General features: G+C 41.8%; 1 protein-coding gene across 1 annotated transcript in view; it reads right to left on the bottom strand.

Moving 5' to 3' along the window:
* Window positions 1-22,825, bottom strand: part of ADCY8 (adenylate cyclase 8) — a 1,090,843-nt gene that overhangs the window by 125,083 nt on the left and 942,935 nt on the right. The window contains exon 12 of the mRNA XM_078686748.1: window positions 941-1,113. Coding sequence (XP_078542874.1) covers window positions 941-1,113 — 173 coding nt within the window. The remainder of the gene's footprint in view (window positions 1-940; window positions 1,114-22,825) is intronic.

Raw genomic sequence — 22,825 nt, 5'->3', positions numbered from 1 at the left:
AACCCTTTCCTGGGAGCAGCTGAAGGATACGCATAGCTAAAAGAAGTGCGCAGATCGGGTGAGCCTCCCACTGAGGGTTGGGTGCAGAAGGCCAACCACCAGCAGCCCGTGGATGGTTGGGTGCCCCCACCCCAGGGAGCAGAGCTGAGGCCATGTGCAGCAGAGGCTCACCCTGCCTGCGGACAGTAGGGCATAGGGATATCTTGGGTGTGGTGTGTGGTAAAAAAGAATCACAGGACAAAAAACTAAGATTAAAGTGAAGTTATAGTAAATTCTGGTTATAAACATCTCAACATATGATTAAAAACACCTAATTTACTAAAAGACACACAGTTACAGTGCAGTTAGGATTATGAATTACAACTCAAAACCATTGAAATAAGCAATAGTTAGGAGCTTGAACCATAACTCGCACATCAAATGCAATGCTTACAACCTCACAATAGTCATACCAATAAATAACAGTAACTAAACATGAAATGTAATTAAACAGATAATCAGAGCTATAAATGATACTACATTCACAGTCATCTCATCTATAAAATGATGTATGTAGCTTTCAATTCAACTCATATGTTAGGTGCACATATTTTTTACTTCTTATTTTATGTTGACCCTGTCGTAGGTGTCTGTATTTTTCTGCCACCTTGTACTGTTATCTTCAGCATCCCATACTGTGTTTCAGCATTAAACCAGAAGAAAACAGAGGAAAAACCTGGTATTTGCAGTGTGGTTTGGTTCATGACTCACAGCTAGACATTTTATTTACCACCTGCAACCTCATGTTCACCTTCTTCTATCATTGAGGAACACCCTGCCACAAAGACCCCAGATTGTATATTAGTGTGTGCTAATTACAATACATGTAAAACAAATTCTAGGCAAATGGTTAAAACATCCTCAGGCAAACACCAGCTGGGTGGTACCATAAAGCACTTACTTCCCATTCCGATGCAGGGTGTCGTAGCGCAGGAAAAGCGAGCTGTAAATTGTCTCTGTCAGGAGTGAGTAGATGGCAATCATAATAAGCAGCACGGCCAGCTTCAGGACAGAGTTGAGCCGAAGAAAGACAGCACAGGTCACCATCGCCAGCACACCCGTAAAGACGAAGTACTGCATAAAACATAGAATGGAAATCGATTTAGTGTCACTAAGGAACATGTGCTAATCTGCTAATCTATAAAAACATCAATGTGCACCAGTGCCACAAGGGTGGAACTATTGCGTAAGAGCCCAGAATGAAGTTCCCATACAAGTTAAATAATGCCACTTTGTGAATGCCGGATACACCACTACTTTTCCAGTTTAGCTGATATTTTTATTATTAAACAGTAAATTGCCTACCAAGACTATGGCCATATTGACGTTTTCATCATCTACTATGATAAATGGCTCTCATTACAGTGTCAGAGCTCATGCATGTCAATTGCATATAATCTAGTACTATTTCATTGATGCACATAGCAATTTGTGCTCAAGGAGAATCCATGCAACGATTTGTTATGGCGTGGTTCCTTTTAATACAACATTTTGACAGTCAAATATAGTTTTTTTGACACAGCCGACACGTTTCGCTGGAGGTGTAAATCTCCATCAGCTTTTTGAGGGCAGCGTAGAATCAAAGTCGCAAGTCTGGTTGATGAGATTAGGTCTAATTGAGGAAAGGTTCTGCTGTCTGGTGCTGAGTCTCTATATCATGGCGACAATCCAGTCTTTTTAAAACATAATATAAGGAACTACACCATAGCAAATTATTACATGGGGTCTCTTCAAGTTTCTGTTATGTATATCAATGAAAGATTATTTTCTACTTCTGAGCAATGCTGGATGTCAAGGCTACCCTCATCAATCTTGAGCACCATGACAAGATTTGACCACAGAAAAATCCAGACATCCCCTCCATAACGCATGCTAGAAACAATGAGTAAGGAGAGTTCTAAAACTCCAGATTACCCATTATGTTTACATGACTCAACATTATCTGTATCAGAGCTATTCAAATCTAGAAGACAGAGAATCCCATCCATTCTTTCAGTCTTCCAGGTTATTGCAACCACTTTCTCACTTATTTTACAGTATACAAAGAGACACAAAGATGTTACAAGATATGCCATTGTAAAGCTCATCACAGTAGGCTGCCTACTAAAGCAGGCAGTGGGCCATTTCTATTAACCAGGAAAGTTGTCCAATGTAAATTCAGGAATTCCTGATCCGGGCCAGATTTATAGATTTTCTACTGGCTATGTAAATGAGCTACATTTGGCTTTGTTGTATGCAAATGTTTTCTGTGTATGTCATGAAACTTTGCTGTGGATCCATTCCCTCCCTAGCTACGTTGAAGACCTATGCATTGGTCATATAACTCACAGAAAGGCCTGTTATCTTCTGATACTTCAGGAAAGATATCCAAGCAATTGGACATGAATGCATTTGATCTTTTCTCTAGCATTTGTAATCTTTACTGACCCTACATTTCATACATCCAAAGGCATATTTATCCTTCACCACCCATCACTTTACACTAAAATAAATATATTTATGTTATGTTGAAAGTTAATTCCTTGAGTCTTTTTTAAAAGTATTGCATCAAATGGAAAGGCACTGGGGCGATTTAAGCCAGCGGATCTCCTGCTTTTAAATATTATATATATAAATTCATCAACATAACCACAATCCATTTATTATATCACATTTTGTGTATGGCCAGTGTCAATTTCAGTTGCAGAAAGTTTCAGAGACACCAAGAAAGAAGGACTTTATCTAGTCCGACATTGTTCACCATTCTGAGTGGAGAAATAAAATATTCTAAAACCAGGATCTGGTTACTTCTGGATCATGGCAATATCATTTCAAATCATAATATATCTGAACCTGTTATAGGCATTTCATTTGGATCTAAACCCTGCTAAGTTCACCATGAATCTATTGAATCTGTTAGACTAACTTTTTATGTGTGTTTAATAGCCAAAAAGAAAAACATCTTTAGTGACTGAATTGTGAACTTAACCCTCTCAGATAGTTAATCTAAATGCCATAAGAGCTTTCAGGGTCAAATTCAAATCCATCTTGTCCTTTTGTAAGATGAAGATTCAGGCATTTTTTTCACATCATAGATTGATTAGTATTCTGCTTTGTAAAATTAGAGCCTCCATTTGCAAGTGAAATAAAATAGGTAATAGGAAAGACTCCTATGTTATCAGTGGTCATCCAACAAGAGTTTGACACATAGACAATTCTGTGTGCTAACCTACAGAATCAAAAGTTCAAAACAACTAAAATGCCTGTGTGGCATTTGAAGTTCCACCACAATGAACTCCATATAGATGTAATACATTAGCACCATTTAAGGATTTGCACCTGTCAGGAATGGAGTTATTATTTGGGTTGGGGGTAACCCTCCCAACTTAATAAATCCACTCTCGATAGACTGTTCTGGGAGAATCTCTGCTCAATCAGTGGTGTTTATGATACAAGCAGGAGGTAATCCCCAGAGAAATGTGTATTAAATTCAAGAAATACCAACAATTTAACAGTAAAGAACATTTAAACATTAAAAGTTTTTTGGAAAAATGTGCTGAGTAAAACTAAAGTACTGTTCAAAGTTGACCGGGACTTAGTTTGATATCAGGCCAACCATGACTGAGCAGAGGTTGGATAAACTAAGGAAGCCATCCCAGTCAAATATTTTACCTTCGGGCTTAGTCTCAAAAATGGTAGTCAAAATCTTTCAACTGAGCAACATCCAATGCTGTGGTATGAGGGTCCCTTGAAGTCAGATACGTCATTGTTTACCTCCTGATGAAGCCGTTCGTTTTGGTGTTGAAAATTGGGGGACAAAACTTTGAGCAGGAAAAATCTGGATTTCGCAGCCTCCGAGGTCGGTTTGTGGATGAGAGATGGTTTTACCTTTGGTTTTGGATGTAGGTACTTTGTTGGAAGTCAAAATCCTACAGCCAAGCGATGCTGGAAGCTGTAGCAGGGCAGGGCACCATAAAGCCAGATACTTTTGCCGCGAGGTCCAGCTGTTTTAGTTACCAGTGTAATGTATAGTTCAAATGAGACAAGCCTGGCTTTCTTTGACAAAGTTCTCACTACTTTCCAACTTCTGAGAAAGTTCCTCCTTCAGACCCAGGCCCCTCACGGCAGGCTTCTAGGCACCAGGTCTCTCCAGCCAGCCATCTATGGTCAGCTGGCCTCTCTTAATATCAGGAGTCCTTCTGCTTTCTGTATACCACCTGAAGCAGTCAAATAAGAGGTGAACCACTTTATCATTGGAGACCAGTTACAATCCTTGGATGCCAGCAGGATTCAGGATTCCTTGAGTTCATGAGTAAGTCCTCAGCTTCCAGAGGGAGTAAACAATCTTCATCCTTCAGGGCCTTCTTCTTCATGTGGAATCTTCCCAGGTCCAGGAATGTTCTGAGGAGGTGGTGGAGAAATTCTACTACCCAATCCTAACTATTTTCTTCCAGTTACTGTAACACCTTTTGCAACACTTTATTTTGCCGTGCCATAAAATTGCCCAGGAGCCTCTAGTTCAAGATGGCAGAACTCATCATTCACAGGTAAGCGTTTCTTCTGCCTCTTAGCAGAAAGCTAAGAAGCTCTTCTTCCATTTGACAAGGAGAAAATTAGTTATTTCTCTTGCGCTGATTGGAGAATGACTGTCTGGGAAGATTCTAAGAATGAAGAGGAGGAGTCCTCCCTGGCATCTCCAAGTCAAAAGAGGTAGTGCGAAAGCTGCCCTTTCTAGTGTCAACAGTTCCTGTACACTAAAAGATAGCAAATCTCTGCTAAGTGATCAACAGTTAACACACATCTGCTCTTCCAGGGCTCAGAGACAGGCTACTGTCCTCTGAGCAGGAATTGTTAACTCCCCCAGACTAGAATATACACTTTAGCTCTGCAGGGGTGAGTGACAAAACTGTTTTTAGGTAGACTTTTATGTAGACCGCACAACGTACATTTTTACAATCAAACCACATTTAGAAAATGAAGGGCCTGATTTAGATATTGGCGTACAGGTTATTCTGTCACAAATGTGACAGATATCCCATCTGCCTTATTATGAGTGCCACAGGATAAAGATTTTAATCCCATCTAGGCCTAAACGTCTAGCCAACCCTACAGATTGAAATATCTTTTGGGTTTTATTTGACTGTTAGAGCACACTAAACCAAATAAGTAGCATGCCCTATTTTTGTATAGCAGCTCTGGGCTTGAACGTCACACTTTAGGTGACTTATGAATATATAACAATAGACTTTTCCTACATGTAAATTCATTTTTCCTTGCACTGTTTTACTGTAGAGTATTCCAACTGCAAGTCAGCAAGAGCAGGCTAGTGCTTCTGGTAGACATATACTTGTGTGATATATGTGGTAGTTTAAATAAACATTGCAGTCCACAGAGGAGATTTAACTTGCTATGCAATAAGTGAACTTTATGCACCATTTACAATGGACTTATAGCAAAGTTAAATAGAACAACCAGGGAGTTTCATTGTATGGCACCTGTTTTTTTTTTGGGGGGGGGGAAAGGCAATGTTCTACTGTTTAGAACTGGAAAAGTGCGATGTCCAAAAGCCAGAGGGGCAAAAATCAGGACACCACAACAAATATGTGGTAATTTCTCGCAGCATTCCTTTAACTTAAACAGCTAAAGCATAATCTTACTGTAGAAAGAACAATAGTCATCATTTCTAGAATTATCTAACAAAAAAGAGTATTTGTTGGCGTGAGCATAATGTGCAAAGGGAGGTGATATGCTGGGTGAAAGCAACTTTAATTTTTCAAGTCATCTGTCAAGACAGACACTGAAACCAAAGTTCTCTTAGGAAGCTTTGGTATGTGCACAGCAAAGAAAACAGGAAGTCACAATTGTGGAAGAAAAATGTAGTCACTGAATGTGGTTCTATGTTGCCCATATTATTGACTTGCACATATATCGACTCAGCAGTATTGACTATTAACATATCATCAAGGTAAGCTTATATAGGTAAATATTTATATACATTTATGTTCATAAATGTGATATTAACACTTCAATAGTGTGGTATAACACCCTGGACGCGCATTGGTTTGGGATGGTACATTTGGGTTCTTAATCTCCATAGCAACCATTTTCTGATGCCCCTGCACAACATAGGCTCATTAAACGCTAAAAGTAATTGATATTTTTTCCGTATTCGATTGAGACCTGGTACATTTACCTTTCCTCTAGATGAGGTTATAGATAAGGTTCCTGCAGAACTGTGGTGATACCGGTGAACAATCAAAGACAGTAGTATAATTTTTGGCCTACGCATTAAAGTAAGAGTTCTCCACCTCATATATTGGTTGGCAGGAAATATTTACTGCCTGCTGCATTTTGTCCTTGACTGACAGGCTTTGAAGCCTCCTCACTATAATAGCAGGTTAATGTGGGAGCCCATAACATACCCAGTAAAACAGGTAGCACTGGGTGCAGTAGTTACCAAATGCAGTATAAGGTACTCATTGGAAGCCCTGCACCTTGGAACAGGGAGTAAGGCAGTAATATAATTTTACCCTATTTTGGAGCAGGAACAGGGTCATAGTTACCAGTGGTGTAGCCGATGCAATACACCAGGGGCCAGAGGTCGGAGGGGGCTTATCTACCACAGCCCCATGAGCCAGGAGAGGGCACCTGAATACCCATGCTGGATTAACAAGCATTAAACATTACTTTACATTTTAAACAAACACAAAAGCCGACAGGGGACCAATTAGCCTACCATAGGCATCAACTCAGAAGGTCTACCAAATATTTTTTATCACGGAAATTTGATTTACATTCTTTACGAACATTGGGCGGGACGTGAGAATTGCTGAGGAGTTTTTGGTGAATTGGCGGCCTCAGTAAAGTATACGAGGCGCTGGGCCTTATATACACATGCCCTGGAGTTTTCAAGTGACTACTAGATCACGCCATTATACGCTACAATCAACTTGGCTTGATATGTGGGTATTTTGCACATGGAATACGCTTAGATGCTATTGCCAGTGTGCTACTTGTTTTTATGTGAGTGTCTCTGTAACAAATTGGATTAGTGGTTAAGGAGAGTGTAACGCTACTTAGGAACCAACGACAATTTCTGCAAGTGTGAAACACAAGCAAACCCCAAATTAACCTGTGCCTAACTAACCCTCTGGTAGTTTGGCACAAGATCAGTCATAAAGTGGAAACGCAACACAAAAAAATCTAATGACAATTTAGAAAAGAAAAGTACAATTTAGAATCAGAGATATACAATTTTGAAGATATAAGTGAAAACAGTGCTTAGAAGTAGAAAGCGCCAACTGTGGTTATCTGGTTGTGCAGGGGAGGGACAAAGTGACAAGTTCAGGCTGACAACGATGGAGCGCAGGCCAAATACAAGGAGCATGTTAGGCCAGCTTTGCAAAATAATTTAAGTCCACTTTGTGAGGTCCTGCATTGAAGATGTGTCGCGCAGTAGCAGCTGCGAGGCCCTGAGTGGAGTATGCATTATGCAGCAGCTTTTCTGAGGAGCTGTGGGGCGGCTATGTTAGATCTGTCTTCGAGGATGCATCACACAGCAGCAGTTCTTAGGAACTGCTGGCTGCAATATGAGCTCCTTCATCGAAGATGTGTTGTGCAATAGCAATTCTGAGGAGCTGCAGGGTCCTGTGTCAAGGATGCATCTGGCTGCAGCACTTCTGTGTCAGTTCTGCCCAAGAGATCGCAGCTGGGCTGGCAGAGCACCTTCAAAACCACTTGGAGGGCAAACTCACAGCAGGCAGAGTCCAGGAGCTGAGGTCCAGGAGCTGGGGTCAAAGTGGTTAGATTCTTTTTTGTCCCTGAGGCTAGGATCAGGAAGCCAGCCAACAAGCCCTTGGAGTCACTCTTGTCCCAAGTTCAAGATAAGGGTTGAGTCCTTCTCACTCAGGCAGCAGAGCCACAGAGTAGCAGAGTAGCATTCAGTCTTGCAGAGCAGCACATAAATCCTTCTGAGTCTTCCAGAGGTACAGAAGTGTACTGAAGAGTCGGGTCTGAGGGTCCAATATGTATACCTGGTGCCCACTTTGAAATAGACAAAGTTTCTAGAGGCTTCAACCCCAGAGGTGTTTGGAATTTCCAGCCTCCCTGCCCTGACCCTGGATTATCTGGGATCTTCCGAAATACCACACTGTCTCGGCTTCCTTTATCACGCTTCACTGGCTTCCTCTGGACCGTGGACTTCTCTTTAAAAACCATATGCTTGACCCATAATGCCTACTATGGCCTAGGCCCAGAGGCCATTAAAGCACCATTTCAGCATTATGTTCCTACCAGGCATCTTAGATCGGCAAATAAGAATCAACTAACAGTACGGAGGTTGAAAAAGGCTAGATGGGGAGTAAGGGCTTTCTCTACTGCCACTACTAAGCTGTGGAACTCCCTCCCTGAAGATCTCTCCAGTCAGGTGTCACACTCTCTCTTCCGAAAGGCCCTGAAGACTTGTCTTTTCACACAGACATCAGTCTGAGCATGTCATTTTATGTCTGTACATCAGTCCCTCTGTAGCGCCTTGACGCCCTTAGGGCTATGTTTGCGCTTTATAAATTTAATACTCATTCATACATTCATTCATTCAATGTCAAATGTTTTGTCAGTGTGATCAGTAAAGCCTTTATAATGTGCAATTGTGGCAGGTGACAGTCTCTCCACTTCATCAAGCCCGAAATGGCACGTCCTGCTAACACCTGTCCCACCTTTCTCTCACTGTCTGGGAGCAATACACAAAGACCACCTGCCAGCTATGCCTAGCCATTTGACCCAGGATACAAGCTGCAGGCATCACATGGTTATTATAAATAAAATACCAACTTTTTTAAAGTGACATTTTCAGAATTGTGACTTAAAATCCGACTTTACCATTAAAGAGGGTTCCAAATTACAATTCTTTAGAAACTAAACTTGATGTTGCTACCTGCTCCCAATGAAAAGTTATCTATTAAAAGTAATGAGCTAACCCAGTGCTACTCTAAGGGAGAGGTATGCCTCATAGTAGTGAATAAAGACTTCAAAAGTTTTTCACTACCAGGACATGTCAAACTTAACCCTTGGGCTGCGGGGGTTATTCCCCCGCTGTGCTGGGGGCGGGGGTCGCACAGCACCCCGGTGCTGATGACGAGCTCAGCTCGTCATGAGCCACGGTGCTCAGGTGCTGATGACGAGCTGAGCTCGTCACGGCCACACCCGTTTCCTTAGAACGCTCAGCACAGCGGGGGAATTATCCCCGGGTCTGAGCGTTCTAACGGCCATGACGAGCTCAGCTCGTCATCAGCACACGAGCACCGTGGCTGATGACGAGCTGAGCTCGTCATCAGCATGGGAGTGGTTAAAAAGATATGTACAACATTTTAAAAACACTGTACTACACCAGGGGTGACGTATATGTATTAAAAAAGATTAATCTTGCCAGGTTGAAATGGCACTTTAAAGCTGCACACACAGGCCTGAGACATCTTTAAAAGGCTACTTAAGTGGGTGGCACAATGAGCGTTGCAGGCCCACTTAGTAGCATTTAATTTACAGGCCATGGGTACACGTAGAACCACTTTACTCGAAAGTTAAAAGTAAATTAAATGTACAAATTGGATGTTAGGCAATTTCACCATGTTTTAGGGAAGGAGCACAAGCACTTTAGCACTGGGTAGTAGTGGTAAAGTGAACAAAAGAAACAAGGTTAGGGAAAGACCACGCCAACGATGTCAAGTCCAAAGATATCTTAGCTTGCACTGCTGATGACCACCTTGTACCTGTTCTGTTTGTTGGGGAAATTAATTTACACTGCTGCCAAATGCTGTGCTTCTGCAGATGCTGTACATGTTCTGTGCATGCTAGGAAAGCTTGCATTGTTTCCTACCAGATCGGTATGTTTTCTATGAGTGTGAGAAGGAAGTGTGTACTCCTGCCTGGTGCTGCACCTGTTTTGTGTGTGGAAATCTTGTTATGTGTGTGAGTCAAGCTTGCACTCATTTAGCCCAGTGCTATCTCTAACACTTGCACCAAATTTGAAAAGCTGCTTGTTCTTTGCGTCTAAGAGAGGGAGGACATGCTATTGCCCCGCAGCTCACTTTTTTCTTGTCTTTGAAGGAAGCTTGAACTTGCTGGCCCCGCAGTATCACACTTGTTCCACGTCATTTTTTTTTGTCCTTGTTATTTGTAATGTATGAAATTATCTTGTTTAGCTGCTAAAAGTAACCTGAAGTTTCAAACACTACATTGTTTTCAGTGTTTACTTTGTTTCATTTTCTCGTTTTTTTTTATTTTATGAAACAGAAGTCATGGCAACATTCGCATTTTACATCTGGTGCGCTGTCTTGGTAGCACATTGTGATGAAGCTTTATGTAGAACATGTTTGAGGAAGAGGCTCTTGGAAAACACACGCCGAGTTTGTCCCAAAAGAGAGCCGCCTGTGAGTCCAGAGCTTAAAGGCTTAAGGCTGGCAGCCAGCAGTTGGTGCACGACTGATAAAGCCACTGACCGAATGCTCAGTTATCTAGCCTTGTTTATTTAAAATGCTGCTCACGTGGAAATCCGGGATTATTGCCCGACATGGCGGATGGTCCAAAGCTGTTGTCGGTATTATGAGTGTGTCCATATGGCAGTGCAGCTGGGAGGTGCACAGAATGAGGGGCTTAGCCAACTCTCCAAATCAGTGCGTTTTAGATGCAAGGGAGCCACAGTGGCAGCACAGCCCATCAGGCTTGCTTTGGAATTTCACAAAATATCTTCATTTTCCTTCCTTTGATGGCGAACCTTATGCCTGTGTGAACTGCTTAACTTAACCCTATGTCAACATTCTTATGTGTGCAAAATAGTGAAGGTTTGTGAGCCAAGGCTGATATTTCTCCGATTATATGACACTATATCGAGGTAAAAAAAATATCCACATGCAAGAATAGCACATCTAGTTACTGGCCCCATCGGAATTATGAGTGTTTTACTTTCACATGGGGATTTAGCCGAAATCTCTGTGAAATTCTGGGGAGAGTTAGGAAATATCGGGGGAATTAGACCTGGAGTAATTGATTCCGGTGGTAATTTCTTTTTTCTTCATGGACCCTTATATTCCCCACCCCCCAGAGTTACTAGTATTCCCGGTATCTGGAAAGTCTGTGGTGGAGAAAATCCACCCCATTTTCTGGGCCATTCAGAATGATGGTCTATGTAGTCAAGGGAAGTATATGTAGTCGAGAATAGATCGACTTTTTCTTACCTCTAGGTCTATTTACCTTCACAAAATACTGGTAGTTGATATTGTGGACACAATATTCTTGTAGGTTGATATTTTTAATCCAATTGACAGCCCCCCCCCCCCCCCCAACATTTTTCCTATCAGTACCTGGTGAATGTTGAGGGTTCTACACAAGAACTGGATGCGAACTCAGTGAAGTTTTACATGTGTACAAGTTAAAAATTAGGTTATCAGTTGTGAAGGATGTAAGTCCAGCGCCATTAATAATTCTGTGTTGGGAATTGGGTTACTAGTTGAGGGGGTTGAAACCCTATGCAAGCAAGCAGGAGCCACAATCTGTGTCAGTGGGAAACACAAGCAAACCCCAAAGTAACCTGTGCTTAATCCTCTGGTAGCTTGGTATAGAAGCAGTCATGCTTAATTTAGAGGCAAGATGTAAAGTATTTATGCAGCACTTCAAACAATAATGAAGTGAAAACATGACATTAGAAAAATCCCAAACCGGAGAAATGCAATTTAAAAGATTTCAGGTATGTAAAACACCTAAAGGCACAAACCGCAACTCGTGCAAGCTGGATACACAAACCAAGTTAGACCAGCTTAAAGAGTTACCTTCAAAGTCCAGCATGAAGAGTTCTGCTCAAAGTGGAAGGGGCCACGAGGAGAAGGGGGAGCAGTTGCTGCTGTAGTGGGAAGATCCTGTTGGGCATCATGGACGGTCGTGCTAGAGGTTTGCATCAGGGGTCACCTTGTGCTGTCGTTGCTGTAGCTTAAAGTGCAGATTTCGTGCTGTCGGGAATAATTTGTGGTTGCTGTGGCTGAAACTCAGTGTTGGTGGATGGCACAATAATGACACTCATGAGCCTATACGCAAAGAGCCGTTTGCTCATTCGTGGCAAAATTTTGGCATGAATGAGCCCGTTCAGGAGAGCTCAACTGAGGCCACACCAAGGGTGCAGGACCTGAGTGGCACCACTTGAGGGTCAGTAACCCATTCCATCAGAGGCCAGCAGGGCTGAGGCAGGTCCAGGCAGTAGGTCATCTGGGAAGTTGCACTTAGCTTCTGGAGCTTGTTAAGTCCCTGTAGTTCAAAACAGGAGGCCAGCTGGTTGACCCTTGGGGTCACTCAGCCTGGAATGAAAGGTACAGGCCCATTATTTCTTCTCAGAAAGCAGGACAGCAGGAATCAGAAAGACGGAGCAGCAATGCATCAGAATGGCAGTCCTTCTGGCAGCAAAGAAGCACAACAATCCTTCTGTAGTATTCACAGGTCCAGGAGTGTACTGGAGGGTTGGGTCTGAGGGTCCCATATTTATATCTGGTGCCCCTTTGAAGTAGAAGAATCTTTTTGAGGTTCCCCTTGGAAGTCTTTGACTTTTCCTGTCTCCGAGCTGTCTGCATCAACAATGCATAGGTGACAAGTCCTTTGAGTGAAGGCCGAGCACATCCTATTCTGTTGCAAGTGGGTCTTTGCCCAGCTCCTCACTCCATCCTGTCGGTTGATAGCTCATCTAGGCAAACCTAATTTCTCTATTGTGTGGCTATTGAAATGTGGATTATTAGTAGTTGCAAATATGCTTCTACCACTCCCAATAATGCCACTAACACACAATATAGGACTCAGAATAGGTCTCAGAAAATTATTTCTATGCTCAAACCGAGGTAGCTTGGTGGCAAGCAGGTAGGCTTAACTTCAAAGACAGGTATGTAAAGCATTTAAAAACACAAATTCAGAAAATAATTAAGACACAACACACAATAAAAATCCAACAGAAATGTATAAAAATAAGACATAATTTTATCTTTAAAATGACACCAAAGTGAAAAAAAATAAAATTTAGGGAACAGGAGATATGAATTTTTACAGATTTAGCACTATGTAGCACATGGAAATCTATAGCATCTATTGAGACATCTGGTCACGCTACACCGGGACAAAGTCAAAGTTTCAGGCTGACCGCAATGGACCCCTGCATGGCTACCCCTTGTGGTAGGCCTTGTCCAAAGTTTTTAATTTCTGACTTAGAAACTTTTCTGGAGATTTCCTTCCCAGGGTCCCTCAAAGCTCTCAGCTAGTCTGGATTTGGTGAGGGTTCGTTGGCTTGCCGTGCGATGAGCTCCAGGTCAAACTTAGGGAAGTCAGACCTCCAAAGATTTCCAGTGGGAGAACCAGAAATCCAGGACTGCTTGTGGGTGAAGGTCGGCGGCTTAACTCTTCTGGCTAGTCATCTTTTCTTCGTTCGGACTTAGAAACTTTTACAGAGCTTTTTCTCCCATGGTCCCTCAATGCTCTTCATCAGGCTGGATTCGGTGAGGGTTCACCTGCTTGGGTTTCGGCCAGCTCCCAGTCAAACTCTGGAAGTCGAACCTCCAGAGCTTTTCAATGGGACAATCCTGAAGGGCATGCTGGTTGGCGGTTGTGGGTCTCCAGCTTGGCTTGCCAGGTCGAGTCGTTCCACTTATGGAGCTTTTCCAAAAATGCTCCAAAGTTCTCCAAAGTTCTGGAATTTCTTCCTTAAGTTCCTTTGAGGGTCCCAAAGTGTCCAAAACATACTCCAAGGGTCTGGAAGCTCCAAGATGGTCCTCGAATGTTTGAGACTTCAATTCCTACACACCACTTGGACAAAACCCTTACAAATCCATTGGAGTCAAATCAGGCTGGGAATTCTTGGTGGTGATGGTCCAGGTGAGCTCTGTTTAAACTGTACCTTGACGGGAGTACACTCTTTAGGCCTTTTGAAGCATGTTAGGTCCACAGGGCTCTAGTTCCAGATTGTACAACATGTGCGGTCAGTCAGAGTGCATGGCCTGGTTGGTGCAAATCAAAATTCTCAGCATGTACCCTTCTTCATCCTTTAATTTCAAGCAGCCGCTCCCTTTCCTCCCAGAATGGCTCTTTTAATACAGGGGCTACTTAGCATCTTATCAAGGCAGCCTGGCTAATCCACCTAACTTTGACCAATCAGGGCAGATCACTGGAAGGATGAATTTTGGCTTACAGACAAGAAAGTCTTATAACTTCTTGTCTGTACATTTAGGATAAATTCAACAATAGCACATTGTTGGATTTATCAATACCATTCTACTAAGTCCTTGAATTATATTTTTCGGTGGTTTCTGGCAGGAGTTATTAATTATTAACTTCTTGTCATGTTAACATATGTGGATGGGGATCTGCAATGGGGAAAATCAACTGGGCAATTTCTCCAACACCATATCTACTGGACCCCCCACGCCTGGAACACCAAGAGTAGATTTTAGGGGTTATGAAAATGTAAAAGTATTCCAGATCCTCACTCCACAGTGCTCCTAATACAAAAGTCGATTCTAGGCACTGATTGCTCACGAATACACACCCGTTTAATGCACGCATTAAAAGCAATACCAAGGGATAGGTTGCTTATTGCCAATTTGAGGAGGGAATACAAACGGACCTTAAAGGGGAGAAAAGATGAAATTAAAAGTGAAGCGTGGGACAGACTTCTCTCAGTCGATGTCTTGCGTGACAGCAAGAAATTTTGGGAGATTATAAATCACCCTTTTTTTTGCGGGAGAACAAAATGTAGCCACTGACTGTGTCATTCCGGACGAGAAGTGGGTTCTTCACTTTAAAGACGTCTACGGCGACAAGAATAGTATAGCCCCGTGCCGCCAAACGATAGTGCGGGGCTCCCTCCCGATAGTCTTTTCAGAGGTGGAGGTGCTTAAGGCTATTCTGGAGACCTCAAAAAACAAGGCCCCGGGGGCGGATGGCGTACCTGCGGACCTATATAGACATTCTCCGAAAACCTGGTCCCAGGTACTAACTAAAGTCTTCAGGGCAGCAATTGATAAGGTGTTCCCCAATACCTGGGCAACCTCCATTATAGTGCCAATTTTTAAAAAGGGACAACGTGAGGATCCGGGGTGTTATAGACCCATTTCCCTCCTTGATTCGGCCATTAAAATCTTAGGCAGAGTATTATTGGCTAAACTTAGTGAAAATTTGGAGGTTTGTGGAGGGCTTTCAAACATACAATATGGTTTCAGAGAGAAACGAGGCACCCTGGACCAATGTTTGAATTTGCACCTTTTAATTGCCAAATATGTGGGGGCCGGGGAGGGGTCTCTTTATTTGGCCTTCATGGACCTCTCCTCGGCCTTCGATTTGGTAAATAGGTCCAAACTGTGGTCAATTCTTCTTGAGATGGGGATAGACTCTTCCCTTGTCACTTTTATAGCCTCCTTACACCAGGAGTTATTTGCTAAAGTAAGGGTTACAAATGAGGGGAGGTGCACGGGCACTTTTAGGTCAGAGAAAGGGGTTTGCCAAGGGTGTACCCTGGCCCCCCTCCTTTTCACCATTTATATAAATGGGCTGGAAAAACATCTAGAGGAGGGGGGGGCAGACGTTCCGAGTGTGGGAGGGCAGCAGGTCCCGGCCCTCCTATACGCAGACGATGCAGTACTGATTGCCCGTACGGGCATCGGTCTACAGACACTGTTGGATCGTTTTGGCTCCTTCATGGAAAATCTTGACCTAAAGGTAAACGCAAAAAAATCTCATTCTATGATAGTGGGTAAGCAGAGAGGAAAATTAAGATCCAAAACCTTCATATGCAAGGGTGAGGTGGTTTCCAGGGTTCCGGTCTTCCCCTACCTGGGGGTCCTTTTCGATGAAAGGGCGTCCTGGGCCCCCCAGATAAAGGTGAAGAGTTTAGCCTTGGCCCGCTCGACAATTGCTTTGTTGGGTTTCACAAAAAGGTTGGGGGCCAGGCCAATGGAAGCACTTTTGAAGGTTTATAACACCAAGTGTATTCCCATCACCACCTATGGGGCCGCCTTGTGGGGCCATGTTATTCAAGATAAAATCCAAAGGGTAGAAAATAGGTTAATTAGACTATTGCTCTCAGTTCCAAAATCGACCCCTACGTTTTCCATCCACGAGGAAGTGGGTTTGTGTTACATTACAGATAAGCTGAACCTGGCACCCCTCTTATTTTGGGCAAGGACATGGCTGAATCCAGAATTAACCTTGAACCATCTTATTCTGGAGGACGTCATATCTTTGGACCATGCCATGAAAATACCTTGGTTGAAGTATTTAAAAAACACATTTTCAGCCTTAGGTAGACCGGAACTTTTTTTATCTCCTTGTAATATAAGGAGAGAGGATGTAAAGTGGATCAAAGTCCATTTTACAGATATGGTCCTCCTTAATAGAGAGGGGAAGGAAATAATGAAACCATCTGTAAGAGCACACTCTATGTTAATCACTACCCCAACCCTTGAACCATACCTGAATTTTGTTACAAGACCCCTTCATAGATTTTTATTAGCGAGATTCAGGTTTAATTTGATTCAATTTTCTTTAGGTTGCTATCCATCTTGGAACCATTCGAAAGATGCCCCCCCTTGTGAATGTGATAATTTCTCTGAGCAAGATACCATGCATTTTACGATGATTTGTGGGTTTTACACTGCTGCTAGGGAAAAACATCTGTTACCTGTGCTGAGGGAGGCGGGCTTCATCCAAGTTAGACCTGCATTCATCTACCTCCAGATGTTGGGTAATATTCACATTACTTTTAGTGTTGCCAGTTTCCTAGCAGAAGCTTTTCGTACTAGGAATAAACGTGTACCACTGAACATTTTATTGTAAATAAGGTATCTTTTTAAAACAGTGTCAGACACGATGTAGTTTAGTCAAATATTGGCTTGCCCTGCTTTTGTATAAAATATGAAATGTGATTTTAACGTATATGTACTGTATGTGCTTTTTATGGGTTTTTTAAAATCGAATAAAGCGTGCTTTGACTGACTGACTGACTGACTGACAAGAAAGTCTTATAACTTCTTGGCTGTACATTTAGGATAAATTCAACAATAGCACATTGTTGGATTTATCAATACCAATCTACTAAGTCCTTGAATTATATTTTTCGGTGGTTTCTGGCAGGAGTTATTAATTAGTAACTTCTTGTCAGGTTAACGTATGTGGATGGGGATCTGCAATGGGGAAAATCAACTGGGCAATTTCTCCAACACCATATCTACTGGACCCCCCACGCCTGGAACACCAAGGGTAGATTTTAGGGGTTATGAAAATGTAAAAGTATTCCAGATCCTCACTCCACAGTGCTCCTAATACAAAAGTCGATTCTAGGAATCACTTTACTACAATGAGGAAAGTGAAATGTGCATTTTCACTATATTCTGGGCTTATAAAACCTATTTTATAAGGGTCCTCCCTATAAGTACCTGGCCCCCACCACTGGGACACCTAGAGTAGCACCTGGGAGTACCTAATATGCCGGAATATTGTAGTTTATTAAAGTTTAAGTGCACTTAACAGCAAAGTCGGGTTTGGACACAAATTACATCTTAAACACCATTCCTGCAACACCAGGATGCTTTAAAGCTGACCTCAGGCCTCAGCAGGGCACACAATCAAGTGCAGAAATGGATGCTGACCTCTAAACTGGCAAACCCTATTATATACTAGGGACTCAAAGTTAGTTTTGACCCCCCTGCCCTATTATGTGCCAGGGCCTTGTAGGAGAGGTCATGTCAGTCACAGGGTTACCCTAACCCATAGTGTACCCTAGTGTATGTTGCAGGTGTTTTTACTGTATTTGAAGTGTGTTTTCAGCATAGCACTGGCCCTGGACCTCGTTACGCAGAGCCCAGGGACACTCACAGTCAGCTACCATCAGTACCAGCCAGCAACAAATGGGGGGCCCAGGGCATAGTGAGAGACTGTCAACTACACCCAGTCATGTGACCCAAGAAGAGACGGCAGGCAGAAAATATTTAGGGCAGGAAAGTGGTAACTTTCTAAAAATGGCATCTTCAAAATTTTAACTTAAAATCCAACTTAACTATTTTTAATTAAAATTTCTCGGGCACCAAACTTGAATATCCTAGCTGCTCCCAGTTGAAAGTTATCACTTATTATGTGTAATAGGTTAACAAATATAATCGTATGAGAGAAGTAGGCCTCATAGTCATGAAAAAGAAGTTTTAGAAGTTTTTAACAACCAGAACATGTACAGATCCAACTTTATAAATACATTGCACCCTGCACTGTTTAGAGCCTACTGCAGGGTTGAATTATTTGTAGTAAAAAGGGAGGTTGACAGATCGAAATGGCAGTTTAAGACTGCACACAGAGGCTCCAGTTGCAGGCCTGAGGCATGCTTATAGGGATACTTAAGTTGGTGGCACAAAGAGTGTTGCAAGCCCACTATCAGCATTTAATTTACAGACCCTTGGTGTGTGTAGTACCACTTTACTAGGGTCTTACAAGTAAATTAAATATGCCAATTCGATGTACGTCAATGTTACCATGTTTAAAGGAAAGAGCACAAACACTTTAGCACTCACTGGTTAGCAGTGGTAAGTTTTGTCAAGCCCTAAGGCCAGCAAAAATGAAGTCCGCAAAAACAGGGAGATGGAAGGCAAAAGACTGGGGGGAAAACCATGCCAAGGATGTCAGGTCCAACAGTCTGCAATTGTCTCTTTACTGAAAACCAAGTATCCCATAGTAGTACTTGACTCTTCCAGGGTAGCCAAGCAGATCAGTCCAAGGCCTACTTAGGGGAGGTGGTGTGGGCTAGTCAACAATGCTCAATTAGATAATGTCCAATCAGCGATTTTTCTTCAAAAAGGAAAAGTAATTTTATGACACACATGCACTACTTAATACAATGCATTTAATTACAAAGATATGCATTCATGTAGATGGAAGTACATTTGGAGATACCCTTGTATCCTATTGCACCCATAGTTGGTCCTGAACCCCATAATCACAATACCCCCTACCAATACCAGATGCAACATCACAACATAAGGGTGTGTCATTATTTATAAGTTATAGAAAAGGCAAGCCAGCTGGCTTTGTTGGGATATGACATTACTATACAAGGCAAGCCTACTTTCTTGGACAGGGTGCCACCACATTAATACGATTACCCACATGTTATACTTCAACAATATAAATATATCACCATTAGAATATACACATATTCAAAGGTACTTCTAATGTGCCTAGCATTGCAGTGTTTTTCAATAAAACTGACAAGAAAACATCTATTTTCAAATCAATCATAAACATATGTGTCAGAGTCTTTCTTCGATTCCTTTAGGCCACAAAATGTAGTCACAGGACCAACCACTAGGGGTCCTTGAACTCTAGAGCATGAGAGCAAAAGCTCCCGCTCTAAGAATACTTGTTGAAAATAAATGGAGGCTGCTTCTAGGGTTCGTGTCTCTAAGGCTTGAGTCACAAACCTAATTTACACTTTTGAGTAAATTTACTCTTTTGAGTAAGTTTACAACGTTTTGGTATTCACAAACTCAGGGCCTGATTCGCAAAGTTAAGTTATACTTTTAGTGAGTTTACACTTTGCAGTAAGGTTACTACTTTAGATATTCACAAACTCAGAGTGTAAACTTACTACAAAAGTGTAAGTTACATTTCTCTTCCCCAAGAGTAATGCAATTGACTTGTTCTTGTGTGGGTGGGTAACATCCCTCCCTAAACACCACCCTGCCCCTCCCTAAACCCCTCTTACTCCACCATTATCCCATCTGCTTTAGTGGTAAGTTTGTCTGTTTTCCCACCCACTCCCTGGTGTCCTTCCACATTTATTATGAAAATCTATACCTACATGTAGGGAAACTCCGCAGTTGGGCGGAGTACTTGGCATATACAAGTATAGGCAATACATACACTTTGTGGTAAGTTTTGTATGTACTACAAAGTGCAGTTTGAGAATCAGGATCTCCGAGTGTTAGTAAAATAGCAGTAGTAACACCAGAATTACACATGGCCAAATACTTGTACCATGGCCAAATACTTGTACTTCAGCACCCTCGTATAGAAAATAATGGCGGTACAGGCTTAAAAAAAACCCATTGGAAATTAAATTAAGTTCTTTAGAATTGTTTAAAATACAAATAAATATATATTAATGTTACAATAATATAAAAAAGAGTAAATATTCATTATGTAGGAATAAAATAGCTAAATAACCTATTTTGAATTGAAAAATATTATAACAAATCTTATTAAAAAATAACCGGATTCATTTTAGTTAATTCTACATATCACTTGTAATAATTAATAATGGACATTAAAATTATTTAGGTGGGAATTATTTTTTTATGTAACCTTTTTTAATTTAATATATTTTTATCAAATGAAGTTTTAAATCAAAATTAATTTAATAGTGCAGTAGCATTGCTTTAATTTTGTTCTGTATTAAATAAATATCTAAAATTAATCCAGTGTCATCATCTCCCAGGTCCAGGGCTTTTCAACTCTCTCTCCCCGGTGCTGGGGGTTTTAAGTGTAATGTTCTAAATGCCAGGTACCCCTGGTCAATTTTAAGATGCCACATCATTCTTCCAACCCTGTTCCAACCCTCCTGCACAGTATTCTGAGCTACTACACCATAGCAATTTCAATTGTCATCTTTCGTTCCGAGCTGACATCACTGCCTCATTCCTTCCCATCAAAACTTCAAAGGCAAGTCTCTCCTTTGTTCATGGTGATTGCTCTTTGTGTGCGGGGTGGCCTTTCTTCCCTCTGCTGGGAAGCAGACTAATTTACTTGGCCCAGTAGGGGGACAAAGGCATGGAATCCGATTATGAGCTGAACCAGAGCAAAATGAAAATTCCAGAAGTCCCATAAGATGTGGATGTAGTGTGTTCGGAACGGCATAGTCACACTTGGCAAGCCTGATTTATCCCAATACGAAATATGACACCTTGCTGGACCTTGTAGGCTTAAGTGGCGTGCAACTGCACATTAGAGCAGATTTTGCCTGTATGTAAAATACAGTGAAAGCACTACAGATGCACTGTGAATGCCTACTAATTTTATAAGGTCTACCCTAGGTCAGCACCAATCCTTGCAGAGTCCCTTCTGTGTCAAGCTACCTGTGAACAATTATCGGGTTGACCACAATAGTTTTGCGTTTTCACTCGCACAATGTGCACTTGTGTTCTTGTATAACCAGCCCAGTCCGTCTTACCCTAGCTGTGCCACAGCAGTCTTATCCTAAAAGGGGGACACTGGCGTTTATCATGCTCAGCCCTATTACTGTCAATTTACCTTGAGTGAGACTTAGGTAGTTAAATTCACAGTAAAAAGTTTGAAAAAAATGAGTAGTCATTTGTGAACCTCATAATACTACCAGCATGGGAAAATGTGGAAAGAAAAATGGTGGCACCAGGGTGAAGATAAGGCACTGGCAGTGACTGGGCTCAAGGTACTGGAGTAGTTCATGGGTGAGGTGGCCTGAGATGTGTGAATGTTTCCAGCAGTAGGAGGGATCACTCTATTAGGTGTTTGCATTTTTTTCTTTACCTCAAAAGCTGTTTAGTTTGAACATGAGCATATTTGTGACTTTTTCTGTCTAAAAGTGTATCTTGAAGGGAGATTTGCAGACACTTTAGGAAATGGTGTTTCTTTGCATTGATGTCACCAAAAGTGCCTACCACCACACCCAGACTATTCAAACCATCGATGGCCAGGTGCCATCAAGTCTGTAATCACACGAATCACTACTTGTCTGGTCATAATATGCTCAAGAACAATGCCTCTGTCAATTTGTACTGGCCTTCATTTCCTCAGCACCATCTCACCTTGCCTATAATCTTCCCATAAACCCTCTTATTGATTATCCCTGCATCTCAAACTTACATCTATCCACCCACCTTAAAATCTGGCCTAGCCTATTCTTAAATATATAATTTATACCGGTCTTTAAATCCAACGTATTAGTATTTTTGTACTCTCAAAGGCCTATTCATAACAGTAAATGGGTAAATCTATCTACAGGTTTAAATGTATTCTTACACTTTGTTGTACATTTTCTACTTTTGGGAATTTACTATTTTCGACTGAAAGTTTAATGCAAAGTGTCGACTTGCATGTCTCCAGGCCCTGAAACAGGGGTGTAGTCAAGTTTAAGTGTAAAGTTACCACAGTCAAAAAGGCTTGAAAAGAGTATTAAAAATGTCCAGCACCATATCTGGCAACCACTGGTAGTGCAACACACTCCCATTAGAACTAAATTGAGGCAAGGACTTAAAATGGAATAGCATAGGAAATGCTAAAATAAATTCAATCAATCAATCAATCAAGTCATTTATATAGCGCACTACTCACCCGTAGGGTCTCAAGGCGCTGGGAGGGGGGGGGGTGCCGTTACTGCTCGAACAGCCAGGTCTTGAGCTTCTTCCTGAAGGAGAGGTGGTCTTGGGTCATTTGATTTCGACATTTGCTTTAGGTGGGATTTTTTCAATAAATCTTTAAGTGTAAATGTTTCAATGCAATTTGTGAATGTAACTGAGATTGCTCCTTTGTGGGTGGGCATCTGTCTCTCCCTAAGTCCTGCCATAGCCCCCTCTAAACCCCTCTCATTTAGTATTAAGAATTCCCCATTTTCCATCCACTCTCCTGTTCCTTGCCACATTTGCTACTAACAAGTAAACTTACATGTATGAGCATCTGCCCATAGAAAAGATACGAGAAGTGGAGATTTCATCTTGTACATTTGTACAAGTTGTAGTCGGGCAATATTTTCATTCCAAATGTACGTAGACAGTGA

This window comes from Lissotriton helveticus, chromosome 4_1 (genome assembly GCF_964261635.1).
Source record: "Lissotriton helveticus chromosome 4_1, aLisHel1.1, whole genome shotgun sequence".
Taxonomy (NCBI): Eukaryota; Metazoa; Chordata; class Amphibia; order Caudata; family Salamandridae; genus Lissotriton; species Lissotriton helveticus.
The sequence above is the reverse complement of the archived record's forward strand: the minus strand, read 5'-3'. Positions and strand labels throughout refer to the sequence as shown.